Genomic DNA, 17,500 nt, shown 5'->3' with positions numbered 1-17,500 from the left:
TGGGGAGGATGGGTACAGAGATGAATAAAACTGGGTCCCTATCCCCCAGGAGTTTACAGCTTTGTGGTGGAGACAAACGTGTATACACAAGTCCTCACAATAGGAGCTAAGAATGTAAACACCGGAGTTGGAGGGGTTGGGTTCAAGGAAATATTGCATGGGGGCGATTTGGAAAATTAGAAAGGTTCTTTAGACAACGTGGTTTTTTTTTTTTTTTTTTTTTTGACAACGTGGTTTTTAAATGAAGTTTAAAACTCAGATGGAGTTATATATATGTGTGTGTGTGTATATATATATATATATATATATATATATATATATAATTTTTTTTTTTAAAGAGCCAGGGTCAAGGCTCTGGAAACCCATGCGATGGGGGATAATGTGGTAATGAACAGTGGTCTGATTTGGCTGGAGCACAGGGCTGCTTCTCGGGTGCAGTTGAGGGATTTAGCTGGGTGTATGCTAAATAACTGAGGCTGGGATCAGGTCAAAGGAAGCGGAAGACTTCAGTCTGCATCTCTGTGCTTTGACTTAAGCATCTTTGGGTCCCTTTAAAAAATTCTCCTCCTCTTTCCTAAAGAGAGTTCTAGCAGTTTCGGGTGGGGCCCATTTCCTAAAGTCAACGCAGAAGTTAAAGGTCTGCAAAGCTGTCCGTGGGTGATTTAAATCTCGCACCAGAAAAGGAAACGTGTGAGAGGCGGGGTGGGAGGAACGCACTTAACAACAACATCAACCCCCACACGACACCAGCCCGGGGCGGGACAGACAGACAGCCAGACCCTAGAGCGGGACGCCGGCACCCTCCGGAGCTCGAAGCCCAGCACTGGCGGGCAACGGGGAGAGGAAGAGAGGGAGGGAGGGAGGGAGGGAGGAAGCGCGAGAGGGAGGGAGGAAGAAAGGGAGGGAGGGAGGCGGCGTCATGTGATCCGCTTCCCTGCTCCTTTAAGCGTCCACAGGCGGCGGAGCGGCCACAATCACAGCTCCGGGCATTGGGGGAGCCCGAGCCGGCTGCGCCTGGGGAATCCGTGCGGGCGCCTTGCGTCCCGGTCCCATCCTCGCCGCGCTCCCACACCCCTGAAGTTTTGCAGCGCCCAGAAAGGAGGCGAGGGAGGAGGGAGCGTGAGAGGAGAGAGGGCAAAAAGCACACCCTAAAACATTTCAAGGAGGAAAGAAAAAAGGGGGCGCAAAAATGGCTGGGGCAATTATAGAAAACATGAGCACCAAGAAGCTGTGCATTGTTGGTGGGATTCTGCTCGTGTTCCAAATCATCGCCTTTCTGGTGGGAGGCTTGATTGGTAAGTGCGAGAGCTGCAAACTTTTCCCCCTTTCTGTCTTTTCGGGCCCCTTCCCTCTTTGCCTCTCGGGCTACTTGTTACAGTATCACTGCCTTGCTTCTATGATCTAATTAGTCCGGCTATTGTGCTTAAGAAAGCAGAGCTCCATGGGGCTCCGTGGGGCACAATCCAGTCTAGTGGCTAAGAGAAAAGGAGGGGAAAAAGTTTTGGCCTAGTTTCAGTATCCACTTGAAAGGAAGGAGGGGGGTGGCGGGGGTGGGAATCTTAAGCATGGCGACGGATCGCGCGAGGAAGCGCTGGGTTGCAAAGTTGATTGCTGCTCCCCCCGCATTTTCCCGCGTTCCCCCCTTTTCCTCTCCGTTCCCTCCCAATCAGCTCCCGGAGGGCAACGTAATCGACTTTATTGGGAACAACAGAAGAGTCAGGGAATTGCGCCCGGCGCTAACCCGGGAGCCCGGCTACGGGGCTGTGATCATTGCCGGTATAAACGCATTTGGTCGTCTCGGCTAGGGGGTGAGAGTTTGCGTTTAGGGTCCCGACCTTCCCGTCGGCTGCTTCCTTGCCTTGCCGCACCCCACACCCGCCCGTCGCGGCCGCGGACGGGTCTGAGAGGTGGGCCCGGAGGCGGGATGCGGTAGGGTGCGGTGGGAGAAAGTCCTTGGCTGGCGCTGCGGGTAGTTGGAGAGGCAGGAGGGGAAAAGCGTATGCGAAAGGTGTTGCTCTTGGCCCCCTGCCCTCTTGCGAGTCTCCCCTCCCCCACCTCTCAGAACCCCGGGAGTCGGTGATTCTGAAGCGCCCCCCTCCCCGGGTCGTCCCCGGGCGCCTAGCAGAGCGGCTCCCCGCAGGTGACAGCTCCCCGGCCCCCGGCGGCGACGGCGCCTCTCCCGGCGAGCACCTCCGGGACCTCTGGGAGCCAAACAGGCTTCCGGGTGAAAAAGATGGTCTCACGGATCTTCCACTCGTAAAAACTCCTGCTTGCTGTCTCTCCATCTCCATCCATCCTCTAGCCTGGCCGCACACTCGCGTTCCCTTACCCCTCGAGATTTAGGACATCCCGGCACAAACTTCAGCGCCAACTTCGCGACGGGCGCGGATGGGTGCTTTTGCTTTCTTCGCGGATCGGTGAAACTTTGCGGAGTGGAGAGTCCACGGAGGGGTTTTCTCTGCCTGTCCCTTTGCGAGAGTCCGCGCGGCGCGGGCGTGAGAGCTGCACAGGCTTGGGCACCTCGAGCCCTGTGTGTGGCGTGTCGTCTCCAGACTTGGGTTTGATGGGAACAAATTAAAGGGAGTCTGGTTCTGTAAATCACTGTTAACATCCAAGCTAATTGTTTTAAACAAAGGAGAGTGGGTGAAGCTTCACCGAGGCAGAAATTTCTGAAGGAGATCATGCCTTTCTCTCTGTGTATGTATCTACAAAGTAGAAAGGGCTTCAGAGTTTTCCATGCTCATATTCTCAATTTGGGCCACACAGCTTAATCTTTTATTCCTGGAACGCTCACCACTCAAACACATAAACGCGCGCGCGCACACACACACACACACACACACAACGGGGTTTGGCTTTCCTGTTAGGAGCTCCTGTTTGGCTACGTGCAATCTCCATGTTTCCCTGTATTGGATTTTTCTAGGCTCCTAATACATTCTCTGCTGAGACCTGAAGGCAGCCTTCCCTGTGCCCTCACAGTGATTATGCAGCGGTTACAATTACACCTCTTGTCTCCCTCGATGAGCAGTTGCAGTTAGATGCCATTGGATCTTGTGTGATTTCAGTGGCAGACCATAATTAAAATTTCTTGCACCTTGTGCTTTCAGAATTAAATTGGCCTATTATCCCTGTCTGACCTTCATCCTCTTTGAGGTTTTGCACAAGCAGCGAACCATTACACATAGTTCCCTGGTGTTTGTTGGTGTGTGTTTCTTTTTCTTTTCCTAAGAAGCTGATCTCCTAGCCTTGAAGAGCCCATTATCCACTGTTGTAGGTTTCTTAGGGCACTTCTTGAACTAATATAATTTCTAGCATCTTGGTACTGTGGAAAAAGGTGCAAGAGCACTGGTGTGTAGCTGCTGGATATTAGAGTTGCCGTAGGATCACAGCAGTTGTATGTTCAAAGGGGGTTGTCTGGAGCAAGTGGTGCCAAAGGTTGTTTTTCCCAGAGATTTTTGTCTGGTGACGGTACGTGATAAAAAAAAAGTTTGTGATATTTCCTATAACTAGATTCTTCTCAGTAGGTAAACTGCTTTAGTTCCAACTTCCTTGAAAAAAAAATCTACATGTAACACTTCTTGGGGGAAATTGTGTAAGTTGACTGCTTAGCTCCCTTCCTTCCCCAATCGCCAAGGCTGTGTCCCCCCACTCTGGCCACTTGCCAGAAGACTATAAAGATCAGATCCAGTTCACTTTAAACACTGAATAGTGACTTAGCCTTTATCTCAACCATTTAGAGGTGTTTTGTTTTTTGTTTGTTGTTTGTTTGATTTTTCTGTTAAATCTAGGAACTTGGGTACGGTACAAGACCCAAATATGGGGGGGAAATACCAACAAAAGGTAAGTGGGATGTTTTTCCACCAGACTTCCCTAAAATGAAAAGTAGGTGAAACTGAGCAAAGAGTGAAACTTCACGAAAGTATAGGAGTGGAATCAATAGTTGAAGAAGCAGTTTGTAGGCTGGAAAGTTGAAGTCAAGTTCAGAAACGTCCTCGTCCACTCTTTCCAGTGAGAAGAGAACACCTTTACTGCTCGATTCCCCTGATAAGTGTGAAGTCAGGTGTGGGGTTGGGGGCAATCAGGTGTCTTTTCAGTGCACCTGCAGAGGCTGAGTGAGAAAATGAAATCTTTGCTTTGAATTGGCCATAGTATGTTACTTTTTTTTTTTTTTGGTACGCTTCTTTTTGATCTCTGTTATCCCCCACCCATTGAAGAAAACATGGCAACCTAGGAAGAGGAGAACCTGTAATGGCAAAGCTCCTGATTGTAAGAGTATAAGTAGCCCATACACATATATACAAAACACAGCTACCAACCACCCCTCCCAAACAATCATGACAAACCACGCACTCCAAATTGACCAGGCAATCAGTTAACCAACAAGTTTCATTTTCCTCATTGTAGAGTTTTAGATGATGATTAGACTGGTATTTGGTTGGAGCCTTCTAGAATTGATGGGGAAAATTTAAACATTAGATAAAAAGCAAATAGGAGGGATTGGTTTTTCATGTAGCCAGCTTAAATATTTCCCTATCATAGTGGCCTTCTTAGAACCAAGTTTTTTTTTCTTGTTTTCTGCTTGTTTTGGTTGTTAGTTTTTCTTGTGTCGATGTCTCTAGTCTGCAGACCTTTAATGATATTTTGTAAAAAGACTCTAGAAAGCAGTATCTTATATGGTAGAATTTGGGGTATTCAAAAATTCACTGAACTATGCCATGCCTCTGTAAAAACTTTGAACCATTATAAAATCATGCATCTGATTGTTTTCTTATGTGTTGAGAAGGGTTCTTAAGTGGCTGGCTTCTTTAGTATTTAGAATATATTTAAACATTTAAGAACCCTTAAAGGAAGAGAAAATATTTTATTTTATTTTTTTTTTTTTTTAAGATTTTATTTATTTGACAGAGAGAAATCACAAGTAAGCAGAGAGGCAGGCAGAGAGAGGAGGAAGCAGGCTCCCCACAGAGCAGAGAACCCGACGCGGGGCTCGATCCCAGGACCCTGGGATCATGACCTGAGCTGAAGGCAGAGGCTTTAACCCACTGAGCCACCCAGGCGTCCCAAAGGGCAGTGTTTTTTTTTTTTTTTTTTTTTTTTTTTTAAGATTTTATTTATTTGACAGAGAGAAATCACAAGTAAGCAGAGAGGCAGGCAGAGAGAGGAGGAAGCAGGAAGAGAAAATATTTTAAAGATGTAGCCTAATCTTTATCCTCCTTAAAAATAAGCCTGCAGAAAATGTAAAAAAATAATTTCCCTTTGACTTCATGTTTGGTAATTTAATTTAGGGAGCAGCAGCTACAGGGGTGGTAAAAGAGGGGCGGGGAAGGAGATCATGTGCCCTGAAACAAGAGTGCAACCTACTAAGAATCATGAACTTGAATCCCTGGTCCATTATGTGCAATTTGCTCAGCTTCAAATTAGTCATGTCTGGGGGATATAATGGTTGAAAAAGCAGGTCACTGTTCCCACCTGTTCTAAAACTGTGAAAAGTATGAAGATCAGAAGTGAATGAATAAAAAATGATTGCATTGTTTTAAGCATACCGTAAATGAGACTATCCCAAACTTAAAACTCTGAATAAATATCTTGAGAGAGGGTTGTGTTCTTTCAAAAGCTTACCATGAGTAACCTTCTTTGATTTTTAATGCTGAGAATATTTTATACACACACTCACACACACACATATAGAAACATATAAAATCAGTTTTCTCAATTTTTACATGGACTTATTTACTGCTTTTCAGTCCATATTATTGTGCTGTTATTATTTAAATGGGAACTACTGATAACTTTGATTGTGGTCCATTTATGTGAATTTTTGTTTCTGCTACTATTGTTTATTTGGAAGCTGCACGATTTTAAGAAATTAAGTAAAATTAGAATTATGCAGAGTATGTAAAGGTTTACTTCTCAGTACGTTAGATTTTAAGCTTATTGTGGTATATATTATATTTCAGCATGTATTGATAATGTAATGCCTGTAATCCTACAGTGTTTGGGTAGCTGGTGAGAATCTCAAAAGAACTAATTAGTTGGCTTTTGGTTGATATTATTCCACTTCCCCCCCCCCTGTATTTTATTCTCCTTTTGCAGAATTTCACACCTGACTAAACCATGTCATTTTTTTTCTCTTTGTTAAACAACTGGAGTATCTAACGTGGTTTGTAGGAGTACTGTGCAATCTCAAAAATTCTTCTGTAAAAAGGTGGGAAATTTAGTGGAAATTACGTTATTGACTTAAAAAATTAATTACTTGGTTATTGCAACAAAATTATTCTTGTTGTAATAATTTCTAATCATGCTTTCAGCTAATCTTTCTGTACAGTCTGTCAAGCCTTCTATTGGAACTTTGCCTTTTCCTCATTCAAAGTGAGAATCATTTCCTTGAGATAATCATGTCATGTATGGCTTTGTAAGGTTTTTAGATCTTCTGCCTGGATTCAGATCTAGACTCTAAGCCTTTCCTAGCTAGTTGACATTTTGCAATAACTTGGCCTTTAAATTTTTTAAAAAATTCATATAGACTGAAGAAAGATTCTTACCTTATCTCCCTCGTAAAGGTGTTTCTATGGAGACTTAGAATTTGAGATTGTGTGAATGTCCTTGGCTTAGAGCTCATATGTATTACCTACCTAGCATGCGGAATATTGATTAGAGCCTGCTGTGTGCCCAGGATAGGGTTGCAGTGCCAGCTGGGAGTTAGGAAAGAGGGGACTTGAAGCCTGAGTAACCTAGGAGAGCCAGAGGTTGAAAAGAGTGCTTCTTAATCCAAGTTCACCAGTAAAAGATTTCCTATGATGAAGTGTCTAGCATCAAGATAATTCTCACTTATTTACTGAGAACATGTGAAATGAGAAGCCCTGTTAATTATACTGTCAAATAATTGTATTAATATTTCATTTTGAAATAAATGTACTACTAAAATAATGTAGCAAATGTTTAGCATGTTAGTTAAATATGCCAGACCTTTCCCAATTTAATCCATGCAAAGCCTTACCAGATTGGTAGCACTGTACCTGTTTTGCGTGTAAGTAAACTGAGATTACCCAGTGATTCAAGATTATCCAGCCAGTTAGGGTCAAAGTTCTGAGTGGACTCCAGTCCATCTGACATCAGAGCCACAGTCCTCAACCATCAGGTTATCCTGCCCCCATCTCCCAAAGCCTTGACTTTTAAGATTGAATAAATGTGGTTTAAATCCAGAAGGAGAGGATGAGTAACACTATAAATGGAGCTGCTTTCTCATTTTAATCATTAGGTAACCCATCAAATGGGAGGAAAAAAATCCAGTACGATGATAAATGGAGTTGAACTTTACATAACAGCAGTGCCTGGCCAAGGCACCTTTTGAGGACACCTTTTGAGAAGTCTGCATATGCCCATCTGACCAATTTCTTACAGGTTCAAACTCGTTCCTATAATGGTCTGAATCATCTAGTTGGCTGAGCAGCTAAGTTCATTATCCATAAAAGCATTTGAGTTCTACTTTAAGGAAGATTACTCGATTTTATTTTCTCAAGTTAGTGTTTTAACGTATTTTTGCAGTTACATACATCAGGACTTCTCCAAAGGAAGAAAAGGAATCAACCCCTTGGAGAGGCTTATAGAGGGTGTGGATTGGCAGGGTAGAGCAATGGAAAGAAGAAACTTTTACTTGAAGTTGACAATTCTCTTCTCCAAAGGAAATTTCTGTTTGTATACACACCCATACCTAATAATGAGAGCATCTCAAAGAAGAGACTTTCATGCTGATTCCACGAATAGGTACATTTTGTTCTGTGGAAAAAATGCTGATAGACTTTGTCTATTCAGGGATTGACAGCTCTCAATTTTGATAGAGACTCTTAAGAAATGATGGGAGACAGGGACCATCAAGACGTGGATTGATACGTCTGTTTCACTTATGTCTTGTGTCTTCTCTGAGGGGTAGTAAGGGTGATGATGAAATGTGTTGCAATTCCCATTTTCATAATAGGGCTAACTTAAAAGGATTGCTAAACACCAGAAAAGAGCAACTTGTGTTTTAGAATACAAAAATACTTAGGTTCAACTCTTTGCTTTTTACTACCACCTCTCCTCCCCTGCTTCTACCATGTTCCTCCTCTCATTAAATTTTATAGGGGAGCAAAAGCAATAATCAGATTGTCCTCAGACCAGTAGTGAGGGATTTGGTTAATTATGATTTGTTGCTTCGTGAGGATTTATTGAGTGGCTTTGGAAAGTATTTTACATGTACTGATTCAGAACTGTCTTAATGACCTAGAGAAGCAGGTGCCTTCTCCAGATCTCAGATGCATCAGATGCTTATTTAAGGAACTTTCCAGAGGGGACAGAGACAGTAGATGAGAGGGCAGGCGCTCAAGCCGCATGATCCTTGACCAAATTCTAAGTCATGTTCTTATGTCTAACGCCACTCTCCTGTTGTTCCCTCAGTTTCTATAGGAAACAAGGTGTTGAGTGTGATAAAATTGATTCTACACAGATTCTGTAAAAGATAGAAGCTAGTCTTCTCCTTTTCTGTTTCTACCTCTTTCCCAAACCACATACTCCGATCACTGCATGGGTACTAATCATTGCCCTATTACTTCCTTAACAGATGATCCCAGTTTTGAATACAGCAGCTATTGTCCATGTTGACCAGTGCTTGCAGACCATGCCGGAGAGGGCCAGACCTGAGAAAATAACTCCCCGCTCCCTCCAAAAAGAAATTCTTGCACACAGCAAAGAGGAACTGAGCTGACACTGAAAATGTGTCAAAACAACCAAACTTCTGAATGCCCTGAATGCCTTTTGAATTTAGCATACAGAATGGATCCTGCATATGCTATTGAATACAGGAGAGGGGAATGTGGGTGTGGGGAAGAAAGCCCCAAGAAAGAGAGCCCAAGAAAGCCCTCTATAGACCTAGGAGGCTATCTCTTTGGGACATAGTGTGTACTTGGACTTCTAAAACCTATACCATCTAAAACCGATACCATCCACTTCCTCCAAATTGAACTAGTATTTCCATCCCTGTGCTTTTTAAAATTCTGGGCCTTCAAGGGCAATTTTCTGCTCCCTCTTTTTCCTTCCTATTCCATTCTCTTAATATTTCCAGTAAAGAGGTGTTCTTTCTTCACTAGCCCCAAGGAATTATAGGGCCTTCTTAAATTCCTTAATTCCCTGGGTTAACTCAGAGGCTTGATCCACAAATAGACATTTCCAAGAGAGCAGAGGTAATTGAAAGAAGAGGCCAAGTTATGACATTTGTTTTGGCAAGGCGTTATGATTTTTCGTTAGAAAGAAAGTAATGTATCTGTAAATGATTGGCTCAGTTTTTTTGCAAAGCCCAGATTCATAAGGCCAACTAAGCTCATGAGACCGGGGGGCCCGTTAACTGCTCCCTTAGTCCTGGCTGAGCCCCTGCCAAAGAGAGAGTTCCTGATCTCAAGGCAGCATCACACGGTGTAGGGAGACCAGGCGTGGGCTCTGCAGACTGCCTGTGGTCTCAGTGATCTCAAGTCACAAGAGCTTCTTGGCTTCCCCGTCGACTGTGATGTGAGACAGAGCCCTCCTACATCATGGATGAGGGCAGTGAGGGACCACCCTCTCCAAGACATGGCACTCATTGGGCCGTCTCACTGCACCTGGCCCACCAATGATGAGATTCCCAGAGGACATTACACTAAAGCCATCTGCTTAACACCATATCCATCTCTCCTACTTTTAAAAATTCTGTTCCTCTGTCTTTCTAGATCTGGGGCAACTTAACTATGACATTGTTTATTTTCTGTTGTTTTTTTTTTTTAAACTTTCTATTTATTTATTTGAGAGAGAGCAAGAGTGAGAATGAGAGAGCACAGAGGGAGAAGCAGACTCCCGACTGAGCAGGGAGCCTGGTATGGGGCTCAATCTCAGGACCCCAAGATAATGACCTGAGCTGGAGGGGGATGCTTAACAGACTGAGTCACCCAGGCATTTTCTATTCTTTGTCTTCCTTGAATTACTACCACTTTGTCAAATACCTCCAGATTCAGGAGGTGTGGGAATCATCCAAAGTATATCTGATTTCGGTTTGAGAGTGCACAGAGAGATTTATCCTGCTTTCTAACATTAATTGCCATGTTATCGCCAAATGTCTCATAATGAGCCTTCCCCAAATGGTAGATGTTAATATTGTTAACAGTTTTTAGTAAATAAGAATGCAAGTCTAAATCATTGTCCTAAAGCATGCACAGTTCATACCCGGGAGAATTCCTCATGCTTATATTTGACATCTGTTCATTACTTTTGCTTTATACACAATTAAAAAAATATATTAAGTAATTTCTGTACTCAATATGGGGCTTAAACTCACAACCCTGAGGTCAAGAGTCACATGCTTCCCCCACCCCCAACCACTAAGGCAGCCAGGCACCCCTGCTTTATACACAATTTTAATGGAGCTTGGGTATGCCATTTTCTAAGTCTATAACAGTTGAGATGATCTGTTACCAAAATTCACTGGCAGTAGAGAGATGTTGGAGTATAGTAGGTAACATGAGGACAAAGGAAGAACGCCCAGGATTTTGGAGTCTCCCAGACAGAGGCGAGTCATTTCACATCTCAGTAAGCCCCCCTTGGTGGCCTCCTTACATTATAGGCCAGTATGACAACTGTCTGCTCTAAAGCTGTGGGTCTTCTCACTTGCCATGAGTGCCTTTGTATACTTAATATTCTTTAAGATTTTATTTATTGATTTTTGTGAGACAGCACAAGAGTGTGCACAAGTGGGGGAGAGGGGCAGAGGGAGAAGAAGACTCGCCCCTGAGCGGGGAGCCTGATGTGGGGCTCGATCCCAGGACTCTGGGGGCATGACCTGAGCCGAAGGCGGATGCTTAACTGACTGAACCACCCAGGTGCCCTGTATACTTAATATTTTTAGCAGTGGAATTACATACAGTGTTAAGCTCTTCTGTTTGGATTTCAGAGAACACCACAGCATTTTAAAACAACAACTAAATCCTCCTCGCTTACCTGCTGAGTGTGTGGTACATGTCCTTCCTCCTGCTTGAGAAGATGTAAATTTAAAACTTCAATAAAAACAAACAAACAAACAAACAAACAAAAAACCCCACAACTATGGTCCTTACTAATCCAACCAAATTACTATCCTTGTGTTTAGTTGGGACTTAATCAGTCTTAGGCTTCCTTGTCTAAAATTCTGTGACTAACTTTTCTGCTTTCAGGGAATGTCTGGTAGCAAGCATAATTCTGAAGTCATAGTGAGTCTGGGGGAAGTGACATGCCCTATATTTTTTTGGTCTGTTTTGCATACAAAAGAGACAACAAAATTGCTCATTCTTTATCTCTGCCACCTCTTTACTCTGAAGGTAATTGCAAGCAATGAATTCAAATTGCCAAAACAGAGCTTAAAATGTTGAGAGCTCCATGCCATTTTGACTGCCATGCATATTCTTGTAATTCCAGAGGTATAAGCATTATATTGTAAATTCTGCCTCCTCTGCCTTTTTGTTGAAAGTAAGCAGAGTCACAAAGCACTATTTTTTCTGCATCCTCTGATTTAGTGGGAATGAATAAGGACTTTTTTATTGAGGTCTAATTAACATATCACATTAGTTTCAGGTGTATAGCATAGTGATTTGATATTTGTATATCCTGTGAAATGATCACCACAATAGGTCTAGTTACCATCTGTCACCTTACAGAGTTACAAAGTAGTTTTTTTTTAATGAGGAGAATTTTTAAGATTTAGTCTTTCAACAGCTTTCAAATGTGCAATATAATATTATTGACTACAGTCACCGTGCTGTAAACTAATTATATCCCTAGGCATTATTTACTTTATAACTGGAAGTTTGTACGTCTTGACATCCTTTGCCAATTTTGCCTAACCCCAGACCGTGTTCCTCTCTGTTCACTACCAATCTGTTCTCTGTTTTGTTTTGTTTCTCTCTCTTAGTTTTGTTTTGTTTGTTCATTTATTTTTTTTTTTTTTAGATTTAGATATAAGTGAAATTGTATGGTACTTGTCTTTGATTTATTTCACTTAGTGTAATATATTCATGGTCCATCTTTGTTGCAAATGGTAAGACCTCACACTCTTACGGCTCAGTAGTATTCCATTGTATATATGCACCATATACACATATACACCATCTTTTTTATCCACACATCTGTCATTGGACTCTTAAGATATTTCCATAGCTTGTCTATTGTAAATAATGCTGCAGTGACCATGGGGATGCATATATATATATATATTTTGAATTAGCATTTTCATTTTCTTTGGATAAATGCTCAAAAGTGGAATTGCTGAATCATATGGTCATTCTATTTTTAATATTCTGAGGAACGTTCATAGGCACTGTTTCCATAGTAGTTGCACTAACTTACATTCCAGCCGTACACCAGGGTTCCTTTTACTTCACATTTTTGCCAACACTTGTTATTTCTTGTCTTTTTGATACTAGCCATTCTAACAGGGGTGAGGTGACATCTCACTGTGGTTTTGATTTGCATTTCCATGGTGATTAGTAATGTTGAATATCTTTTCCTGTGTCTGTTAGCCATCTGTAGGTCTTCTTTGGAAAAATGTCTATTCAGATTCTCAGCCCATTTTTAAATTAGATTATTTGTTTTTGTTGTTGTTGTTAATGGGCTATGTGAGGTTTTTGTTTTGTTTGTTTGTTTAGCTTTCTAAAGTAGTCTCTGAACCCAACATGGGCTCAAACTCATGACTTTGAGATCAAGAGTTGCATGCTTTAATGCTCTGCTGACTGAGCCAGCCAGGCACGTTAAGTTCTTTATGTATTTTGAGTATTAGCCTCTTTTGGGCTATCTGTTTTGCAAATATTTTCTCCACTCAGTAGATTTTCTTTTCATTTTGTTGATGGTTTCACTTGTTGCACAGAAGCTTTTTAGTCTTATGTAGCCCTGCTTATTTATTTTTGCTTTTGTTGCCCTTGCCTTTGAAGTCAGATCCAAAAAATCTTCGCCAAGACCAATGTCAGGGAGTCCGTCAACTATGTTTTCTTCTTATGGTTTTAGGTCTTACATTCAAGTCTTTAATCCATTTTGAGTTCACTTTTGTGCATGGTGTAAGATAGTAATCTAATTTCGTTCTTTTGCATGTAGCTGTCCAGTTTTCCCATTTATTGAAGAGACTGTCCTTTCCCCGTCATATATTCTTGTCTCAAATCTCGACTTTCAAGTCTCTGTTTAACATGCTTGTCTTTAGGTGATCACCGCCAAAACCTGGGTTCCAAATTTTATTAAATCCAGCCCTTTCTCAAGGCAAATCAAGTCCTTCTGAGGCCCTGTTCTTTTTATTCTGGGTTTTTATAGATTTTATCTGCTCTCATTTAGGTTGTAACTTGCCCTGAGAATGGAATGCCTTAAATGTGGAAAAGACACGTCCCCTCACATTCTTTCTTTTCTCTGTTCTGTTGAGCCAGTTCTGGCTTGTGTGAAATGGGCTCCAACTTGAGCCCCAGCATGCCTGGGTAAGGGAAGTTGTAGATAAGATTTTTACTGAGGCTGTGAAAAGACTGAACCATGGGGCCTGGCTGTCACGTATAGAACACACCCCTATAAGCTTAGAAAGGATCAGCTTCTTCAGAAATATAAGTGGGGGGTGGGGTGGGGCTCAGCTGAGACAGGAAACCCCGGGACCTTGGGCATCCTTTTAGTCACCCTTCCTCTTTATTTTACAAAGTTTGCAGGTTCCTGAGAGAACTGGTTTAAATCTCCAGCACCGTTCTCTAAACAAACTGAAACAGAAAAGAGCTTTTCCACTATGAGAACGTGATATTTCTCGGTAACGGTTGATGAAAGAAATAGAGTAATTTGTAGACACAAGATTTTTAAACTAAAAACACTTAAGGTCACCTTCCAATTAGCATGTTTCTTTTTTTATAGGTATCAGAAGAATCTTCCCATTTTCCTCCTCCCTAAGTCACCCACCTGTTAAAAAAAAATAAAAGCGGTGTGGGGGTAAAGAGAGAAAATAGAGTTTGGGAGAAGGATGAGCAATGCATTTGGGATTTGAACAAAATCAACATAAGCATATATTTGAGACGATAATATTTCTTTGTCAGGACTTGGGAGCTCCATCCGGGGAAGTCCTCTGTCTCATGTTAGAGTAAGTCTCCTGGCTGAGCAGAACTGCTGTAGTAATTTTGAAAACTGCCTTTGATGACTTGGGCTTCTTATGGGATTCCTGGGAAATAGTCACTCTATAAGGAAGGTGTTGGTTCAGGGTTTTCCTTATGATGTTTCTGTTTTTGGTGAATGTACTGATCCATCCCTTTTGAGTGATCAGATTTCTAACTGATGGCACGTCTTTTTATGGCTGAGCTATGGGTATGATCTGGTTTGTTAGCAGATTTGCTTTGTCACTTAGACAAGCCATTTCCATGCTGTGAGCCTCAGTTTCCACATCTAAAAATTTCTCCTGGGGCCCCTGGCTGGCTCCATTGGTAGAGCATGTAACTCTTGCTCTCAGGATTGTGAGTTCAAGCCCGAGACTGGGTGTAAAGTTTCTTTAAAATAAAACTTCCCCTTCATAGGGAGTTTGTAGGTTGTTTTTTTTTTTTTTTTTTTTTTTTAAGATTTTATGTATTTATATGGCAGACAGAGATCACAAGTAGGCAGAGAGGCAGGGAGAGAGAGAGAGAGAGAGAGAGAGAAGGAAGCAGGCTCCCTGCTAAGCAGAGAGCACGATGCAGGGCTCCATCCCAGGACTCTGGGATCATGACCCGAGCCGAAGGCAGAGGCTTTAACCCACTGCGCCACCCAGGCGCCCCTGTAGAGTTTAATGAACTTAACTTAGCTGTATCTGTGCATTAGATCCATCCATATATGTTAGCTATTTCCCTGATACAAGTTGTCGCTCATTAACTACTCAACGTTTATTCTTTCGTCCGCCTCTCTTTGTCTCTTTGTTTTCTCTCTCTTTCTCTCTTTTGAGTCATCCTCTGTTTGGTTAGGCTCATGGCAGGATATTTCTGCTTCTTAGTGTATATAAAATTAGAAACCCAGAAGCCCTGCTTGATAGCCTTCCATTAGGCACAATCCATGCTAGCCAGCAATTTAGGAAGCATGTCATTTACCCATTTGTTGAATTAGAGTGATTCACTTTTTGAGGCAGTTAGTGATAGTTTTCACCAAGGTTTAATTTGAATCCTAAATTTTGTCTTTTAAAATGCTGGGCCAGTTTTCACAGCTCTTTATAGCATGGATAAGCCCAGGTAGCGAGACTTTTAAATAGATACCACTCAATACGTGCACGAGGTATATTCGTTCCATCAGTGCTTGCTGCAAAATGAATCCCAGTTGTTCTGTTTTAAATTATAAAATTGAAGTCACCCATCCATTGGGAAATTTTTTGCTTCCAGATATAACGTAAATGACAAAGACCTTTGAAAGTCATACTTTTAGGAGAAAAGTGATGATCTTTTTCTTATAAAATATTAACTACTTCTGAGACATGAACTACAATCATAATACTATATTATAAAAATTATAAACAAAAAATAAAAATGAAAATACAATCTCTGTAAGACTGTAAGCTACGTGAGAGTAAGGAACGCTCTAATTTGCTTGTCTTTATCTTGAGTGCTTACCACAGTGCAGTGTAGCAGAGCTGCCCAGAAGTACTTAAAGAAGAAAGAATGAGACAGAGAAAGGAAGGACGAAGAGAGAAAGAAAGAGGAAGGAAGGAAGGAGCATTTTGCGTTTGGTCTTATTACGGAGATAGCTAAAATGTTTCAACATTAAGATCTGCCCCCAAACTTGTGACATTGTATTCCAAGCTATTCTTCTATAGTTAAACGAGGAGGGGTTTCTTATTATTTGCTTGAATTTAAAATATTGTGCTACCTTCACTGTTTACATGCTTTGATATAGAGAAGTGTATAATTTTTGGATTTTGGGGAAGGGACTTTCTCCTGTTACATTTGGAGACTAAGGCCTAGAGGAGTCACAGCAAGGCAGTAAGATTGGAAGGAAGTGTCCTGACCACTAGTGGAGTGTTTCATTATCCATGCCTATGGTTACGCTGATTACTGTTAAGTCTGATCTACATATCTGGTCTTCACTTGGTCATAAGGGCAGAGAACTGACTGACTGCTTGGTTGATAAAGTTTGCTGGGAGGAAGGACCACACTGCTCTCTGTATTTTTCAAACTTTGAATAGTCCAATGAGAACGTTGAATGATAATGGCAATTTTGTGCTCTATTGTCTTTAAGAAATCAATGTGTTTCTTCTGTTCCGTGAAGGCTGGTTTTAGGGGCTTCTTGAAGACCACAGTTTCTTTAATTTTCTATAAGCTCTTGAAGATGGGAAATGCATCTTTCAGAGTTTCCCTCCTAAGAATGTCACTGACGCGCGCCTGCAGCTCTTCAAAGAGATGGGTGATCTATTTATGATGTCCGATTTCGTAACTGCCCTTGACAAGAAAGCCTAACACATTCAGATAACCACCTCTACATTCCATTGTGTTCAGCCTGCGGACTGGTGTGTGGGAATGAATTCCTGCACCTAGTCTTCCAGGTTCCTGAAGGGTATGGAAATGTGTGTGCTGTGCTCCGCGTGTGCCTGAGGGAGAAGAGCTTGGGCCTGTGGACTTTGGAGTGGAGCAGGTGGAGATGGGAGGAGAGGTTTAGGAAGCAGAGATAAACTGGGAGGGAAGGGAGTGAAAGCCAAGGAGAGAGCTACTCGGAAGCTAGACCTGGATGTCTCTTAGCTAGAAGGGGCAGGGGAATGAGGGGAGAGGGGCGCAGAGCCAGCCTGAAGTAAGGAGACAAGGAGGCTCTGGTGTTGGGAGAATGTAGGGTCTTGAAAGAAAGGTGGCAGGGGTCCCTCCTCAGCTGGGTCGTCATGTCATCCTGTACTCTCTCCCTCTAAAATAATGACACTTTTTTTTTGGTGTATGTGTGTGCTATGGTCCCACCCAGGACTCTAAAGACTGGGTAAAACCACCCTGGCCGTGGGACTTTGCTCTTCTAAATGTAAGCAGGAACTGTAGGGATAGAAGAACTGGAGGCACATCCTGGCCCTACCACTTGCTGGTTTTGTGACCCCAAGTAAATGACCTCATTTTAGGGCCTGAGTTTCCTTGTCTCTCAAATAGGTAAAATGGGAGCAGTAATGTTCATCTCATGACATTTCTATGAAGATTAAATGACACAAGTGAAGACATTAAATGAGAAGAGAATGTGTACAGTGCCTGGCAAATAAATAATAAGCACTTAGAATATGCGAGGTGCTGTTTTTTTGTTCGTGTTATTCTTTTAACCCAGGAGGGAGTTCCTGGGGCTAATTCACTTAGAGTCCTTTGGGGAAGCTCACCCAAATTTTTCGCCTGCTGTGAACCTGGCCATACTGGTTCAGAGAGATGTAGATGCTTCTAGAGTTAGGTCGAGGTTGCCTCGTATACATTTAAAATCTAGAGATTAGGATCAGACATTTTCATTCCCTGCTAATTTTTATGTTTTTGAACAAAAATACAGTGATGTT

General features: G+C 42.2%; 1 protein-coding gene across 1 annotated transcript in view; it reads left to right on the top strand.

The window, feature by feature from the left end:
- The first annotated feature begins 935 nt into the window (after positions 1-935).
- WLS (Wnt ligand secretion mediator) overlaps positions 936-17,500 on the top strand; it is a 102,512-nt gene continuing 85,947 nt past the window's right edge. Inside the window, exon 1 of the mRNA XM_059135582.1 lies at positions 936-1,295. Coding sequence (XP_058991565.1) covers positions 1,190-1,295 — 106 coding nt within the window. The 5' untranslated portion in view covers positions 936-1,189. The remainder of the gene's footprint in view (positions 1,296-17,500) is intronic.

Source organism: Mustela lutreola, chromosome 10, assembly GCF_030435805.1.
Source record: "Mustela lutreola isolate mMusLut2 chromosome 10, mMusLut2.pri, whole genome shotgun sequence".
NCBI lineage: Eukaryota > Metazoa > Chordata > Mammalia > Carnivora > Mustelidae > Mustela > Mustela lutreola.
The sequence above is the reverse complement of the archived record's forward strand: the minus strand, read 5'-3'. Positions and strand labels throughout refer to the sequence as shown.